The 16,686-nt window shown below is 64.0% G+C and overlaps 1 protein-coding gene across 1 annotated transcript; it reads left to right on the top strand.

Moving 5' to 3' along the window:
* The first annotated feature begins 737 nt into the window (after positions 1–737).
* TTLL12 (tubulin tyrosine ligase like 12) lies at positions 738–15,657 on the top strand. Its single transcript, XM_054582488.1, has 14 exons — positions 738–952; positions 3,894–4,069; positions 6,485–6,683; positions 7,374–7,533; positions 7,614–7,747; positions 8,779–8,855; positions 10,228–10,344; positions 10,432–10,626; positions 10,820–10,931; positions 11,634–11,785; positions 12,006–12,087; positions 13,314–13,382; positions 13,903–14,041; positions 14,351–15,657. The coding sequence occupies exons 1-14, from the start codon at positions 794–796 to the stop codon at positions 14,500–14,502; spliced, it is 1,923 nt and encodes a 640-aa protein (XP_054438463.1). The 5' UTR covers positions 738–793; the 3' UTR covers positions 14,503–15,657.
* The last annotated feature ends 1,029 nt before the right edge of the window (positions 15,658–16,686 follow it).

Here is a 16,686-nt window from a genome sequence, read left to right as displayed (position 1 = left end):
AGCACGGACGTGTCTCTTGAGCGCTGGAGTCTCAGTCGTCCCGAGCAAGGAAGCAATCCGCATATCGCTGAGGCACATCTTGGGGTGGCTCTCTCTGAACCCCCACATAAGCAATAGGAGAACTTGAAAAATTGGAATGTCCAGAGAACGATATTTGAAATCTGTAATTACACGTTGAACTCTCTTTGCAGTGCCTCAACTTGTACGTAAAACCTCTCGGTGTTAATTGCATAAATTTACATTCCTAATACAAACGTAAGGAAATTGAAGAGGCCCAGTGCTTTGCAGGACCTAAACTTGGTCAAGCTTTCCAGGACCAGGGAGCCCCCGCCCGCCTCTGGGGGCCCGCAGGCGGTTCGGTTCGGCGCAGCAGGCAAGCCACCCCACTGCCTCTGGGCCTTAGTGTCCCCTCAGGGACACTCTCTGGAGCCTCTTCCGGTTTCCACCGCTGTAAAGCTTCGCTCCCGGCATCCCGCGGGGCAGCCTCGGGGAGAGAAAAGGCTCCGCCCCCACCAGCAGCGCCAAGTCGCGAGCGGGGGGCGCAGGCCCGGGCTACCACGCCCGCGCACTCGCGGACGCGCCCCGCCACGGCCGGGCTCCCGTGTTCCCGGGGTCCCCGGGCCCCGGCCCTGGAGCCTCGCGCCCCGGCGGCCCGCTGCGTGCGGACCGGCGGTGGGCGGGGTCGCGGAGAGCTGGGGGGTGGGCGGGGCGGCGGCGCTGGCGGGCGGGCTGAGTGGGGAGGGCTGCGCCCGCGTGCTGCGGCGGCGCTGGGCTTGGCGCTAGTGCAGGCGCCATGGAGGCGGACGCGGCGCCGAGCTCGGAGCGGGGCCCGGGCCCCGAGGAGGGCGCGCGGGCCGTGGCCGCGTTCGCGGCGCTGCACGGCCCGGCGCTGCGCGCGTCGGGGGTCCCCGAGCGGTACTGGGGCCGCCTCCTGCACAAGCTGGAGCACGAGGTGCGGGCCGGGGCGACACGGGGAGGTCCAGGCGTCTGGCTGGGAGCACCCGGGCGCAGAGCGGGCCCTGGGCTCGCCGCGGGTGGACCGCTCTGTACCCTTCTACTGGGAAGGGTGTGGTCTGCGGGCCGGTCCTTGGCCGAGAATCGCTGGGGTTTGGCGGCTGGGAAGCCCGCCTGGGGAAGGCAGGGGGGCCTCCTGCAAGACACGTGCGGATGAGGTTGGGGGGGCGGTGGGGGGAGCTCGCGACGTGCGAACGCGTTGCAGGACTCGGGGAGCCTGTGCCCGACCTGGGCAGGCCTCAGTGAGACGCGCAGGGGTATGTGCCTCTCGGGGAGTTGGGGGTGGTGTGGACAGACGAGGCCAGAGGATCAGGCAAGGGTATGATCAAGAAGAGCCACGAATGCCACGATGACCGACTTAGCCTTTGCCTCCTCGGCAGTTTCAGAGCCGCCTAAAGTGTGGGGCTGAAGAGTGGCCGCCAGGGCCCTGGACCTGTGGCCCCGGGCCTGCCCGCACCTGGGGCTGGGCCAGGGCTGCGGTGGAACCTGTAAGCAAAACGAACCTTGGCTCCTGTTGTGTGCCGTGCGCTGAGCGACTCCTCGGCCTCCGAGCCTCACCGCAGTCCTGTGAGGAGTACGAGTCCGCACCCCCATCACACAGTTGAGGAAACTGAGGCTCAGGAAGAGGAAGCGGCTTCAGATCAGGGAGCTTTCAGCCACTGCCTCCCATTGGGAGAATAGGAGGCCCATGGATTTGTGTGGCTTTAACTGTTTGGGTCACAAAATTCTTTAACGTTCCTTCATTTGACTTAAGCCTGACTTGCCCTCATTTGCAAATTAAAGAAGGCAGTCTGAGGGAGACGGAGCACAAATCTAACGAAAAATGAGAAGGTCTTAGCTGTAGGTTCTCTCCAGTTTTGTGGTTGTGGGGACGGCTCCATGCTGGCTCACCAGTCCCGTGCCTGGCCCTCCACAGCGACTCCCCGTGGGTCCTGGGGTGGGGCGGGGAAGGGAAGGGGGGGCAGCGCTGGTTTGGGGTGGTTTGCTCAGGTCCCAGCCAGTGGGTGCTCCTCCTCACCTGGAGCCAGACTTCCCTTCAAGGGGCTGCCTCCTGGCCTGTGTGCAGGCGATGAGGGGGGCCTCCAGAGCCAGGAAGAAGGTCTGAGCCTGGACAAACCCCTCCCTCTCAGCCAGTTTCTCCATCTGTGAAATCAGGGGTTGGACCAGGTACCTTCCTGCTCAAAACGGGTAGTTGCTATAAAAAAGATACAATGTCAGTGGCAGACAGCACATACCTATCTTTTGTAACTGAATTTCCTTCCCCCAGTGACTTGCCCTCAATCCTCCCCGCATTTCCTGAGCCCTGGCCCCAGGCCTGTGCTCGGTGGGAGGAGACCCCCGCAGTTTGTTTTATGGGGGTAAAAGGTCCTCCCTTGCTGGGCCGAAGGAGCACCGTGTGGGAGCACCCAGCTCCAGCCCAGCCAGCAAGCAGCAAACCCTCCCTTGGGCAAGTCCCTCACCCGGTGGAGTCTGTCTAGAAAGCAGGACTGTCTTGGCAGGGAGGGGGTGGGGGGACATGAGATAAGTTTCAGCCGGTGCCCAGCACATAGTGGGCAGTCCCCAGACTGGTGCCCCTGTGGCCCAGCCGCCGCTGCTCTGCAGCCGGTGTTTTTCCACGGCCCTCCCTTGCCACTCGGAGTTATGGGCAGAGCTGTGAGTCACCACTCTGCCGGACCCACCCTGCAGTCATTGTTCCGAGGGAAACCTGCTGCTGCTGATGCTGCTGCTGCTGCGGACCCAGGTGTGGGGAAGGGCGCACGCCTGTAGCCCGGGCACCGGCCCGCAGGCAGGCATGGGGCTTCTGGTGCCTCACCTTGAAAGGAAGCTTCCCTTGGAAGGAAGGGAGGAGGTGTTCTGAAGTCCCGTTTCAGCCCCACTCCTGTCTGCGTGCACTTCCCAGCCCCGCCGCGAAGGGATTGCGGTCACCCGCCCTCTGAAGCTGGGGAGAGGCCAGCCCTGAGGCAGGCTTCCACCCCCAGGCCCTGTGCTGCGCTCCCCCACTCCCGCCCTCCTGTCGGGCTCGGGGCTCTGGGTTGAAGCCCCGTGAGATGCTTTTCCCATCTCTAAACGGGAGGTGCCTGAGCATTTGCCCTGAGAATGTGCCAGCTAGAGTTCTAGCTCTTTATGTGTGTTAACCATTAACCTTCCAGCCACTCTCTGAGGTGGTCCTAATATGCCAGTTGTACAGATGGGGAAGCTGAGACGCGGTGTGACTCAGTGACTCATTCAAGGTCACAGAGCCTGGCTCTGGAGCACACACGGAGGCCAGCTCGTTCTCACCAGCTGCACGTGGCTGGCAGTTGTCCTTTCCCAGGGAAAGGCAAGCACCAGGGCCCTGAGCTCCTGTCCCATCCTGGCGGGGACCTCAGGAGACAAGCCCCAGGCCCCCAGGCCATGCTTCGTGCAGGCCTGGGCTGGTGGTGGCCACGGCAGGCTTTTGGACAGCTCGCTCCCTCTGGGTTGCCTCAGCTGCCCTGGTGTTGGAGTGGTTCCTTTGGAGAGAGCGTGAAATTGGAGTGAGATCCCTGGCCACCAAGACCTTGACTTCCATTTACTTCCAGTGTGACCAGAGCCACCCCCGCTGCCACTCAGGCCTTGTTTTCCCTGCAGAGCAAGGGCCCAGAGTAGACATGTCGCAGACCGTTTGCAGGCCCCCTCTCGGCACAGGTCCTGCGGGGTAGGCTGGGTCACGGTTCTGGCTGCTCTCTCTGGGAGCCTCAGTTTCCCCACCTGTGAAATGGGTGGTTGGGCAGTAACTAGGCCGTGCCACCCCTGAGGGGTCTCGTCTCGTTTGACCTGGAGGCTGGAAGCGGAAGTCAGGCTGCAGTCAGGGTTCAGGGTTGGGGTATCCTGCCAATACTGCCTGCTGTGGCCCCCAGGTTTTCGACGCGGGAGAGATGTTTGGGATAATGCAAGTGGAAGAAGTGGAGGAGGAGGAGAGTGAGGAGGAGGCCACCCGGGAGGCGCACAAGAAGAAGCCCAACCCAGGCAGTGAGCGCTGCTACAAGGTCATCGTGACCAACGAGAATGGGCTCCAGGCGGCCAACCCCAACAGGTAGGGGTCTGGGCGGGGCACTGAGGGGAAGCAGCAGCTGCAGAAACTTGCGTGCACCCCGCGTGACGAGCACTTGCTCGTGGCTAGTGTGTTTCCCCTGGGCCTCAGGGTTGTGTCCGTCCTGATACCGATGACACTGCCGCATGGGTCGTGTTTCGTGTGGTCCTGACCCAGCCCCCGTGCCGGCCTGCCCAGCGCACAACAGGTGATGAGTTCCGATTTTGCCGATGAGGACACGGGAGGGACCGGCCCAGAGATCGCACAGCTGTGGAGGGTGGGCATCTGCCCCGCGGCAGCCCTACCCATGAGCCCGAGCTTTTCCGAGGACTCTTGGGCCTTCCCAGCTACTCCGGAACCTGGGTCTGGGTGGAGCCGGAGCCTGAGCGCCCTGTTCCCCGGGGGCTTCGTTCCCCGGATGTGAGGTGTGTGAGGGGGCTCTGGATGAGCCCTCAGGGGAGGACGGCGAGGCCCAGAGGTGGGCTGGGCCTTGTCCAGGGCCACAGGGCAGAGCTGAGGCTGGACTGCGGGCTTCCTGCCTCCCAGGGGCCAAGAAGGGCCATCAGCTAGGGCAGGCGCCTCTGCCCAACTTTGTTGGGAACTCGAGGAAGACACTTGGTATCCTCTGAGAGTCATAGGTCCCTGTGTCCAGGGCTCTTCCTGGAAGGTGCTGGCTTCCTTCCCCAGCCCTGGAGGTGGTGGGCGTGGCCACACACATAATTACAGCCTTGGAGCACCTGCGCTCTCCCAGGTGGGTTGCTGTTTCACGCAGAAACTTGCAGGCTTTTCTTCCCGTGAAGGCCAGCGCCACCCGCCTCCAAGTGTGCCCGCTCTGTCCCCACCTGTGTGGCCTGGGGCTGCAGCAGGCCCCGGGGCCACCTCGAGGGGCCACTGCCGCAGCACCTGCGCTGCACGCCACAGCCATTAGGTCTGGGAGGGGATGCGGGGGCTCCTGGGTTTGGAGCCCGCCCTGCCCCCGGGTCTTTCTCCCTCCAGGGCCCTGGGTCTCCCGTCGGCAGGCTGGCCCTCTGCCCTCTCCCCCGCACCTGCGGCGTGGAGCGCCCCTTGGGGTCCCCAGGGGTCTGCTCCCTGCGCTGTGTCACATGGTCATCGACCTGATGCAGGTGGGCAGGAATATATCTTCATGTGTTTCAGGATCTACAAACAGGGAGTGACAGAGTCGTGCCTCAGTGCCCCTGAGCGGGGGTTCTGGGCACCCTTCAGACACCGAGATCGCAGGCGCTCCCGTGGCTTCTGTAAAAGGGCGCAGTACTGCGGGGCCGGGGCGGGGGGCAAAGTAGGGCTGCAGTTGTGAACACACGAAACAATTTATTCTTGCGTCATTATTTATAATTAGTGTATTGTTTTCCGCGAGAACAACGGTAAACCTGCCGTTGCCCCGCCCTGTACTGGCCTGTAATCTACGTGTGTCCCGCCACGGACTCAGGTCATCTCACTCCACTTGGGATACCTACTTACACTACAACGGAAATGTTCTGTGAACAATTGTTACGCGGCACGGAGCAATGACGCAACAGAGTCTAAGAACAGACCCTCCTAGGCCTGACGGCAGAGTGCGCGTGGGCAACCCTGTAACATTTTTCAAATATTTTTGATCTGAAGTTGGTTGAAACCCGTACATACAAGCACAGTGAAATGAATACCGCCCAGCCTGCCACCCAGCCTGAGGCCTGGAGCATTGGCCGTCCCTTTCATTCTAGCCCAGAAACAGGGGTGAGGCCGTTTTGCCCGCCTGCTGGGGCAGGGTCGCTGTCTGGGCGCCGTGGCCCTGTCCTCTGCCACAGCTACCCCACATCGCGTCGTGCGGGGGAGGGCGGCTCCCCTCCCCCTGGGCGTGTGGGCTGCAGGTGCCCCAAGGGTGGGAGCTGAGGCCTCTCAGGGAAAAGGCCTCAGAGCTTTCCAGGAAGTGCCCGCAAGCCCCGGGCGTGCATGAATGAGCTCTGTGTGGCCGCTCCTTTGCACACATGCCTGCTGCTGGCCACCCCGCGTGGCCAGCCTCTCTCTGGCTGAGCTCCTGCCGTGGGTCAGAGCCCCGTGGAGGTCACTCGCTGTTGAGGGGTCGCTGTGATCACAGCACACGAGGACTTGGTGTTCAGTCGGCATGTTGTGGTTCTGCCTCGTTGGATGCTGCATCAGCCGGGCAGTGGGACGTAGGGTCCCTGGTGCTCTGTGTTAGGAACTGGAAGCGGGAGAGGACCGTGCCCATGGCCACCCAATGCGTGGCTGGCAGAGCCTGGACCCCCCCCCCAGGACCACTGGTGCTGGGGAGCCCGAGTCCCGGGTTGGGTGCCGGTCTCAGCCGCAGCCCCAAGCCGCCGCCCCCTCCCCGTCCGCCGCCGCTTCCCTGCCTGCTGCGCCCGTGCGGCGGCCTCACACCCCTGTGGCCTGTGCCTGCAGCATCTTCCTCATCGACCACGCCTGGACCTGCCGCGTGGCGCATGCCCGCCAGCAGCTGCACCAGGTGCCTGGCCTGCTGCACCGCATGGCCAACCTGATGGGCGTCGAGTTCCACGGGGAGCTGCCCAGCGCTGAGGCTGTGGACCAGGTGCTGGAGGAGATGTGGAAGTTCAACCAGACCTACCAGCTGTCCCACGGGGTGAGTGGCGGACGTAGGCCTTCACTGCCCGGTGCGGTCGGGGCGGGGGCGGCCAACCGAGGGCCCTCGCCCCACCAGTGAGCCAGCTCACCCCCTTCCAGCGCCCCTTGAAGCCTCCCGTCCTGGCATCTTTGTCTTGGACCTCACCCTCTGCCTGGGACCAGCCAGTGCCGGGGACGAGGCGTCTGCTTGGGTGCCCCTGGGCCTGTCACCTGCCCTCCTAAAAGGCTCCGTGGTCCCCCCTACCCTCAGGAGAGGAGCGGAGTCCTGGCAGCAGGCGTCCTCGGGCTCTCGTCATGCCGCCTACCCTCCCCACACACCCTCAGACGGGCCCCTCCCCACGTTTAGGTTGGAAAACCCAAGTTGTGTCTCATGACCTCAGCCTAGATGTCCCCCCAGCCAAAATGCAGGTCCTTCCCCGTCCCCCCACCCCCTGCTGTACACACGGGACCGCACATCCACGTGGCTGCTGGGCTAAGTGCCTGGTGTCCGGGCGCCTGTAGCACACAGCCGATCGCCCTGACGCCTGCGGGCCTGTGTCCTGGTCTCCCACGGCAGGGCCACTGTCCCAGGTGCCGGGGCCAAGGGGCCTGGGGGTTTGCATGGTAGCTGCCCCAGGCTCAGCGCGTCGGGTGGGGGGCGCTGGGTCCGTGGGCGGGTGGACGAGGGCCGTGTGCGCTCTGCCCGCAGACGGCCGAGGAGAAGGTGCCGGTGTGGTACATCATGGACGAGTTCGGCTCGCGCATCCAGCACTCGGACGTGCCCAGCTTCGCCACCGCCCCCTTCTTCTACATGCCCCAGCGGGTCGCCTACACGCTGCTGTGGCCCCTGAGGGACCTGGACACAGGCGGTAAGTCAGGCGTCTGCCCCCGCCAGAGGCCAGGCCGCATCTCCTGCCGCCCCCTGATGGGCACGTATGTGTTGGTGCAGAGGAGGTGACCCGGGACTTCGCCTATGGAGAGGCAGACCCTCTGATCCGGAGGTGCAGGCTCCTGCCATGGGCCCCCGCCGACATGCTGGGCCTCAGCTCCCGCACGCCCGAGCCGCCCGAGGCGCACTACCAGGTGGGACCCCGCGCCCCTCTCCCTCCCACATCGGGCCTGTTTGCCTGGTGGCTTCTGGAATGTTCTCCATTCAGTCACCAGATATTAGCAAACCTCTGAAGGACAAAGACTTCCTGATCTTGAGGCTGTTTGGTAAAGGCACATGTGTTAAAATGCCTTTTTTTCTTGGGTTGCCCTCAACTGTCCAAGAAGGGGCGGTAAGAGGCCAAACACTGCGAGAAAGCGCCCTGGCTGTTCTGCGCCCTGGGCTGCCTGTGTTAGTCGGTTATCGCCGCATGACAAATCACTCCAGCTTCAGAGAGCAAACGGCTACCGTCTGGTGCCGTTTCTGTGGGGTGGGGTGGGAGAGCGGCCCTCGGGAGGCAGTCAGGCTCTCGGGCCGGGCGGGGCCGTGTCCTCGAGGCCCGATGCAGCTGAGGACCTGCGTTCCCACCAGGTCAGGTGGTGCTGGCTGGAGGCAGGCGGCTTCGGGGCCTGTCCACGGGCTGCTGGAGGGCCCTCCGAGAGCGTGGCTGGCGGCTCAGAGCCCACATCCCCAGAGCAGCGAGGAGGAAGCCGCGGGCCCTTGATCAAGTCACGCGGTGTTCTTCCACCTTTTATTGATTAGAAGCAACTCTGCCCACACACTGGGGAGATGAATTAAGCTCTTTTAAAGGGGTGTCCAAGTTGGTGGGCATGGCCTAAACCTCCTCACTGCTCATGGAACAGCCCTTGGGGGCCCCCTGAGGACCAGCAGCCCCTCGAGGGCAGGCGGGGCCCCTCAGCCGCCTGTGGTTTGGAGGCAGCCTTGAGAAGAATGAGAACAATGTTTACATTGTTCTTTTGATGCAACACCAGGCTGTTCAGCACCTGAGGGGCCTCAAGCCCCAGAACCTGGGGTGGGCGTGGTCAGAGGGCTCTGACAAAAGGCGCCCTGTGAGGTCTGGGCGTGCCCCGGGGTCCCAGCCCTGGTCTGCCGGGGTGAGGCGGTGCCTGTTCCCTGGCTTCCTTTCTCAGAAGCCTATTTCTGCTGCCCGTGTCTTCCCTTCCAGGCCATTTTGGAGGAAAACAAGGAGAAGCTGCCAGTGGCCATCGATCCAGTGGCATATCCCTGTGACCACATCTTCAAGTGCGTAGCCCCCTCTCAGCTTGCAGGGAGCCTTCTCACAGCCACTTTGCATGCTCACGCACGCTCTCACGCGTGCATACCTCACTTCCCACAGCTCCCACAACAGCGCCTGGCACAGGGCAGCACTCAGCAGGTCTGCTCTGTCTGGTGATGCCACTGTGGCTGAGATGCCAGAGGTGGCATTCTTAGGACCACAGAGAGAATGCTGCAAGAAGTAAGGGGTGAGCAGGGCCCGGAGGGACGGAGTTTAAGCACACCCTTGGCAGACAGGAATAGGACGTGAGAATTTGGGGCAGGCGGGGGCCGGCCTGAAGCTGGTTCCTACCACAGCCCTGTCCTGCGGCACAGGGTGTTGCGTCCCCGAGCCCTCCATGTGGGACTGCTCTGCGTGCCTGGGCTCTCAGTGTGCATGTGCCTCATCCTGGAAGGAAAACAGCCAGGCCCGTGTGCGCGGGCCCCTCCGGGAGGCCGGGAGCCTGTGCTGAGTGACCTTCTGGGCACCCAGGAAGGGCACCAGGGCTGCTGTGGGTAGGGGACTGTGCCAGCGTCTGCCAGTGGGGCCGGCAGGTTACATACAGCCAAACAGGCAAGCCCAGCTGTGCCCCCTCCCCCGCCCCCAAAAGCAGATGCTGTGCTCTACAGGTGAGGGGGTGGAGGTGCGGAGCTCCCCGCCCCATCCCCCGCCAGGTGCAGAGCTGGCTGGGAGGTGGCCCGCTCAGGCCAGGCAGCCTGGCCACTGCCTCCAGCGAGAGCCCTCCTCTGGATGCCCAGCCTGTTCCAGCCGGAAAGGGCAATGCCCCCCTCTGCCCTGCCCAGCGCCCCGCCACCGCCTCAGGGTCAGAGGCCTCCCCGAGGCCCCCCCGGATCATGCCCTGTGCTCCAGCGCTGCCCGAGCAGCCCAGCTCCTCACCCCGTCCCTCCCCTGGAACTCCCCCCAGGCTGGGCCCCCACCTGCCTCCACACTCAACCCACTGCTTCCAGGTCGCGGCCACCCCCGCCCCCCAGCAGGCAGGCTCCCAGGCCCTGTCCGCACCTCTGCCAGGGCCACATGGGCTCAGCTCGGCGGGCGCCAGCCCCAGCGCCGAGCGAGGCCTCCGTGGGGCACTTGTCTTTGCCTCATGCTCGCTCACCCGCCCACGGGCACCTGGGGTACCTCCTCCCTCCTCGGGTTGAGTGCGTGGTGTGTCCCTGAGAGACGAGTGGTGCTGTGGTGCCGCTTGTCCCCTCTGTTTCCGCTGGGAGGAGAGAGCTCGGGTTTGTGCAACACTCAGTTGTCCTGTTGCATTTTAATGACACGTGGGCCCACGTTACAGGCGGGGGCCCAGGGGCGGTCCCGCCTGGCTGGCCCACGGCAGCCCACCTCTCCCTGCAGGGTCTACACGGACGTGCAGCAGGTGCTCAGCCACCTCACCCACCCCCGCTTCACCTTCACCCAGAGCGAGGCGGACGCCGACATCCTCTACAACTTCTCCCACTTCAAGGACTATAGGTGAGGCCCCTCCCAGCCGGGCGCGGGCCCCCGGCCCCCGAGCCCCTCGCCGCAGCCCCCTGAGCCTGTCCCGCTGCTCGGCCGCAGGAGGCTCAGCCAGGAGAGGCCGCACGTGCTGCTGAACCAGTTCCCCTGTGAGAACCTGCTGACGGTGAAGGACTGCCTGGCCTCCATCGCGCGCCGGGCGGGGGGCCCCGAGGGCCCGGCCTGGCTGCCCCGCACCTTCAACCTGCACACCGAGCTGCCCCAGTTTGTCAGCTACTTCCAGCAGCGGGAGAGGCGGTAAGCGCCCGCCCCCCTGCCCCCCCACGGAGCGCAGCCCCCTTGGCTCCAGCAGGCGCCACCCTCCCTCCCAGAGACCCAGCCTCTGACCGCCCCTGGGGGAGGCTGGGTGTCCCTCTGCCGCCATGGTCCTGGGGCGGCGCAGCCTGGGAGGGAGCCCCGGGCCCAGGCCAGCCTGCCCGTCTGCTCCCAGGGGCGAGGACAACCACTGGATCTGCAAGCCCTGGAACCTGGCGCGCAGCCTGGACACCCACATCACCAGGAGCCTCCACAGCGTCATCCGGCACCGCGAGAGCAGCCCCAAGGTGGGCCCCGGCCACGTGCGGTGGGCGGCACTGGGCGCACAGGCTGGCCACGGGGGGCGGGTAGGGGGCTCTGGCGTTGAGGCCTATGCAGTGGGTCCCGGCGTGGGCGACGACAGGTCACTCAGCTCATAGGAGTCTCTGAAGCCCCCACTGCTCCGCCGGCAGAGGGGCCTGACCGTCCGGGAGAGCAGGGAGCTCGATCAGAGCCATCCTGGGTGTGTGGGACCTCAGAGTCCCCACGCGGTGCACCGCGGGGGACCGCACGGCAGGAGGGAGACAGCCGGGCCAGGACCGGAGGCACCGCAGAGCCTGTGCCGGGGAGTTCGAGGCACAAGACCGCATGCCTGGGCAGAGGCCGAGGGGAGCATGCCTCGGGACGTCGCCGGAGGTTTCCCGCTGTGCCGCGGGGAGCCGGTGGATTTAGGGCTGAGAACGAGTTCCATTTCCAAAACTTGTGGGATCTTTTCCCCCATCGAAGTAAAAGGGAAGATGAAGGAATCTTCCGAGGCTAGGTGGGGGTTTGAAAACGCAGAGGGGGAAGAGAAGCACGGGCTGCAGGCCCCTCCCCGCCTCCGGGGCAGGGGCCGCAGTGGGAGGGCGCCCGTCCCTCCGAGCGGGAGCCTGCAGCCGGGGAGGCCGGGCGCTCTGTCCTGGCCCAGGTCAGGGGAGAGCCTCCCGTGAGCCTGCATCTGTGCCCTCCAGGTTGTGTCCAAGTACATTGAAAGTCCTGTCTTGTTCCTTCGAGAAGACGTGGGGAGGGTCAAGTTCGACATCCGCTACATTGTGCTGCTGCGGTCGGTGAAGCCCCTGAGGTTGTTCGTGTATGACGTGTTCTGGCTGCGCTTCTCCAACCGGTAACTGAAGAGACTGGGCGGGCCGGGGGGCGTGGGCAAGCGGCGGGGCCCCTCTTGGACGGATCAGACACCTGCGCTGGAGCACCATCACCGCGCACCCTGCAGGGGACCCGCCAAGCCCCCCTCAGCCACCGTGAGCGGTCCTTGTAAAATAGGCTCCGACGTGAGGGGCCATGGGGTCCGGTGCCCTGTCTGAGGGGTCTGCCTGCTTGTCTTGTAGACCCTTCGCTCTCAACGACCTGGACGACTACGAGAAACATTTCACTGTCATGAACTACGACCCAGAAGTGGTGCTGAAGCAGGTAGGGGCCTGGCGGGGCCTGGGGAGCGGGTGCCAGGTGTGTGTTGATTCTTTTTTTTTTTTTTTTTTTTTTTAAGGTTTTTTTAGACAGAGGGGAAGGGAGGGAGAAAGAAAGGAGGAGAAATATCAATGTGTGAAAGATAACATCTATCTGTTGCCCAACCTGCAATCCAGGCATGTGCCCTGTCTGGGAATCGAACTGGCGACCTTTCGGTGTTCAGCAGGCTGACACCCAATGCACTGAGCCACGCCAGCCAGGGCACACGTCCTGATTCTTTGTAGCAAGAGTTCACCCCTGCACAAGCCAAATGGCTGCTCTGTACTTCAGGGTTTTGTGTAAACAGTGTCCTGTTGAACAAACCCTTCCGCATCTTTCCTCTTCTGCTGAGCACCCTGCTTTCAGATTGTCACTATCCTAAGTGTCGCTGCAGGTCATTCTTGGGTCGCTCTGTCTCTCTCTCACTCACAGACCTTGAGATCATTTCTGGGTTTTCACTGCTCCGTGAGCTTCCTGCACAGGGCGCGCGGGGGCGCCCAGCTGCGCTGCGTGTGCGACGTCCTCCGGGCGGGTGCCCACATGGACGCCCCAGCAGGGGCTGCTGCTCTCGTCCCTCCTCCCGGCCTGAGCTGCTGGTCCCTGGGACCCCGAGCCCTCACCAGGCCCCAGGACAGTGGTGAACGTTGTCTCTGGGGGACAGAGTGTCTTCTTGTTGTATTGTGAACGTGTCATCCTGAGGGTCCCGTTTCTTCTGAAGCCCCCGCAGGTGGGGACACATGGCCAGGGGTCATGAATGCTGAGTCTCTGTGGGGAGCCCAGCCTGGTGCTTCCTTGCACTGAGGGCCGGCCGGCCCAGGTGTGTTTTGGGTGCAGCGCAGCCCAGCCTGAGCACACGCCGCCACCCTCAGGCCCTGGGAGCTGGGAGCCAGGAGCTCAGCCAGGGTCCTGCGGGCGTGGGTCCCCGGGCTGCCTCCCCTGCAGTGTCCCAACTCCAGCGCAGTGACGCGTTGGCCCCCCCTCGCAGCCTGCCGAGCCCTCGGCGTACCTTGTCTCATTGGAGGCCCCCAGCAGCCCTGCAAAATTGGCTGGGCAGGGAGCGTTGTCCCATTTTATAGATAAAGACACTGAAGCGCCAAGAAGTAAACTCGCTTGTCCAGAGTCACTCCCAGCCTCCTGCCTCCCGGGGTGGGGCAGGCGCTGACCTGTGGTGGTCCCTGTCTCTGTCGCAGGTGCACTATGACGAGTTCATCCCCGAGTTTGAGAAGCAGTACCCAGAATTTCCCTGGAAGAGTGTCCAGGTAAGCCCTGAGCACAGCTGGAGGGCTGAGGGGCCACGGCCCCTGCTGTGGGCGGGTGCGGGGCGTGGGGGCCTCCTCTGGGAGGTCCTGCTCCTCCGCCAAGGCTGGCGAAGGAGGCGGTGTGGGGCGTGGAGGGCTGGAGAGGCACCCTCGGGACAGCCAGTCGGCTGCAGGCCCTGCCCGCCCCGGGAACTGGAAACTCAGGAGACAACGGGGACTCAGCTGGAGACGCAGGCCGGCCTAGAGGGAGCCCTTGGGTGCTCCGCGCACCTCGGTGCAGGGGGAAGTCGAGGCAGGAGGTGGAGGCAGGCGGGTGCCGGGAGTAGGGGGCACAGGTGTCGGGCAGAGGGGGCTACGGCCAGGCCTGGAGACTCAAGGGGCATCAGAGGAGGTGACTCAGGCCGTGTGGGGGCTGGGGCTCCAGGAGGGGCAGCAAGCCCTCATCGAGAGGCCAGCCACTCTGGGGAGCTGGTGCCGACACCGGAGCCACGCAGGCCCTGACCCGGCCCCCGGCCCCCAGGCCGAGATCTTCCAGGCCTTCACGGAGCTGCTCCACGCGGCATGTGCGAAGCCACCGCCCCTGGGCCTCTGCGACTACCCCTCGTCCCGGGCCATGTACGCCATCGACCTCATGCTGAAGTGGGACAGCCGTCCAGATGGTGAGGGGGATCCTGTGACCCAGACACCCCCCAGTCACCCAAAGCCGATTGTCCAGCACCCCTGCCCGTTGGGGGACGGAGAGGGCGTCGCTGGTCTGTGCTGCCCGGGTCGTCCTCTGCCCCCAGTTGGCCAGGAGGTGTGGGGGAGGGCGGCTGGGCCCGGGGGAGGGGCCGACCCCCTGCTGGGCCTGCAGCTCCCCTTCCCCTTTGAGTCGACCAGCTGCCGACCCAGAGCCTTTCCCTGGAGGAGCACCGGGTAGGGCCCCACCTGCCTCCCAGGAGTGAGGTGCCTGTGCTTTGTGCCCTCAGGGAAGCGAGTGATGCAGCCACAGATCCTGGAGGTGAACTTCAACCCGGACTGTGAGCGAGCCTGCCGGTACCACCCGACCTTCTTCAATGACGTCTTCAGCACCTTGTACCTGGATGAGCCCAGTGACTGCCATGTCACCTGCCTGGTGTAGGTGCTCGCTGGCCCTCCTGCTTTTTCTTGAGGCGGATTCCAGCCTCAGACCCCTGAGCCGCTTCTGCAAAGCCCCCCTCCCCCCTTGGGCACAGGCGGGCCATGTCCCGGCTTCACACCGGGGCATGGCCAGGAGCGGGGCCGCCACACTCCCCTCTGCCCCGCCCGTGTGGCAGCGGGTCCTCGAGGCTCGGCCGGGGCTTGACCGCCGCGCGCTTGGTTTCTGGACCGCCATGTCTCCCAGGGTGCTAACGCCAGAGTGGTTCTGGGGAGCGCGGCAGGGGGTCCTCTGGGAGCCCCGACGTGCACGGGGCCCGGCTGGCTCTTGTCCAGGGGTCGCTCGGGCACCACGGCTCCCCCAGAGCGAGGGTCAGGCTCCCACGCTCCTCCCCAAGGGCCCTGTGTGACGGGCGTCCCCAGAGCACATCGGGGAACCTGCTTGCCAGACCCAGCCTCGTCACCTGTCCCCACCCCAGCTCAGCCAGAGCCTTCACCAGCAAACCGGGGAGCGCAGGGCGGGAAGCCGCCGCCTTTTGCTGCTGATGCCTTGCCAATTAGCAAGGGCCAGCCTGCCCTGGTCCCTCTGGCCCCAGGGTCCCCGGCACCGCCATGGTTCCGCCCTGAGTTTGGGTGGCGCTTTGTCGAGGGGACCGGCGTGGGCAGCAGAGCGCCAAGCTGTGGACGGCTTCGGAAGCTGGTTCCACAGAGGACTTCACGTTGGTCAGACACCGTCTTCTACCGGGCTCTAGAGTCAAAATGCTGGATCACTGTTGCTCTTTCATTTATGGGAAGAAAATACACAATTCTCGTTGTTAATGTGGTTTCTGAGACTTGGAGTCGGAAGGCCAGCGTACTGCGCAGCACCGTGCGCCAGGGCCCGGCTCCCAGCGGCTCCCGGCAGCGGGAGGCTGCCCGCTGAGTTTGCTGTGTCTGTGTCAAGGGTGGAGCGCTTGTTTCCACCTGAAGCCGAGAGCATTCCCTGTAGCAAAACTGGACCAGATTGTGCCTCCCATCTCTGTGTGGCTGTGTCTGTCTGTCCATCCTCTCTGTTGACCACAATAAACCTCAGCCCTTCCCTCCAGCCAAGCAGAGAGGTAGCAGGGGGACACCTTGTCTCAGCTGCTGGCGTTCTGTCCCCTTCTCAACTGGATTTGTACCACAATAAAGTATGCTTTCCGTACTTGGGCCTCCCTGTCTCTGTGGGAGACCAAACAGTCAAAACATAAGAAACAGATGGTGTCCTGTCTGGGTGGCTCAGCTGGTTAGAGCATCGTCCTGATACACCAAGGTTGTAGGTTCAATCCCTGATAGGGCGCGTACAGGAAGCAATCAATGAATGTATAAATGAGTGGAAGGAAAAATCAATGTTCCTCTCAAATAATAAATTTAAAAAATTGGAAACCCAGGGACAAAGCCAAAGAGATGGCAGGGGGGGGGGGGGGAAATGGAGACAAAATGTATTTGAATGATTTAAAAAAAAAAAACAAAACTGGGAAAACAAAAGCAGATGGTGCTCAGGGCTTGCGGTCCCCATTCTGGAGGCTGGGGTGTCCCGAGATCAAGGGACCAGCAGATTCGGTGTCTGGCGAGGGTCCACTTCCTGATTTGTGTGCGGTCACCTCGCCATGTCCTCATGGGCAGAAGGGGTGAAGGTGCTCTTTGGGGCCTCTTACTAGGGCACTAATCCCAGTCCTGAGGGCCCCACCCTTAGGACCTCGTCACCCCCGAAGGTCCCACCCCTGATGCTGCCACGTTGGGCTTAGGGTTTCAGCGCCTGAATTTGGGGGGACACTCAGATCAAACCACAGCAGTCCCCAAACCCAAAACTAGGTTTCCCAGTGCTGGTCTCACGAGAGTAGGCAGCGGTGGGGCAGCCGGGGGCGGAGGCCCACCCCCGCATCCCGACCGACGCCCAGGAGCCTCAGTCCCTGGGAGTGAGCCCTGAATGGGCTGCAACACTTACACTGGGGGCCTCAGGGCCTGGACAGCTCTCCGCCTGTGTCCTTATTCTGGGTTTAGGGGACAATCGGAGGCCCTAACTGCTCAAGGGACGGCCAGAGGGTCTGGCGACCTGGTGCAGAAGAGGTGGATGGGCGCCGCCGGCCGGCACAGGGACGCCCCCTGGAGGTTCGGACGTGAACACGAAGGCAGAGGCCCTCCCACAGCCAGGCAGCCGGGCCCCAGG

The sequence above is a fragment of the Pteronotus mesoamericanus genome, unplaced genomic scaffold, assembly GCF_021234165.1.
Source record: "Pteronotus mesoamericanus isolate MK-2021 breed Mesoamerican mustached bat unplaced genomic scaffold, CSHL_Meso_final contig_702, whole genome shotgun sequence".
NCBI lineage: Eukaryota > Metazoa > Chordata > Mammalia > Chiroptera > Mormoopidae > Pteronotus > Pteronotus mesoamericanus.
The sequence above is the reverse complement of the archived record's forward strand: the minus strand, read 5'-3'. Positions and strand labels throughout refer to the sequence as shown.

Coding starts and splice junctions, on each gene's coding strand:
- TTLL12 (XM_054582488.1), top strand. CDS start 794: ATGGAGGCGGACGCGGCGCCGAGCTCGGAGCGGGGCCCGGGCCCCGAG. Junction 953..3,893: donor TGCACAAGCTGGAGCACGAG/GTGCGGGCCGGG, acceptor TGTGGCCCCCAG/GTTTTCGACGCGGGAGAGAT. Junction 10,345..10,431: donor TCCCACTTCAAGGACTATAG/GTGAGGCCCCTC, acceptor GCTCGGCCGCAG/GAGGCTCAGCCAGGAGAGGC.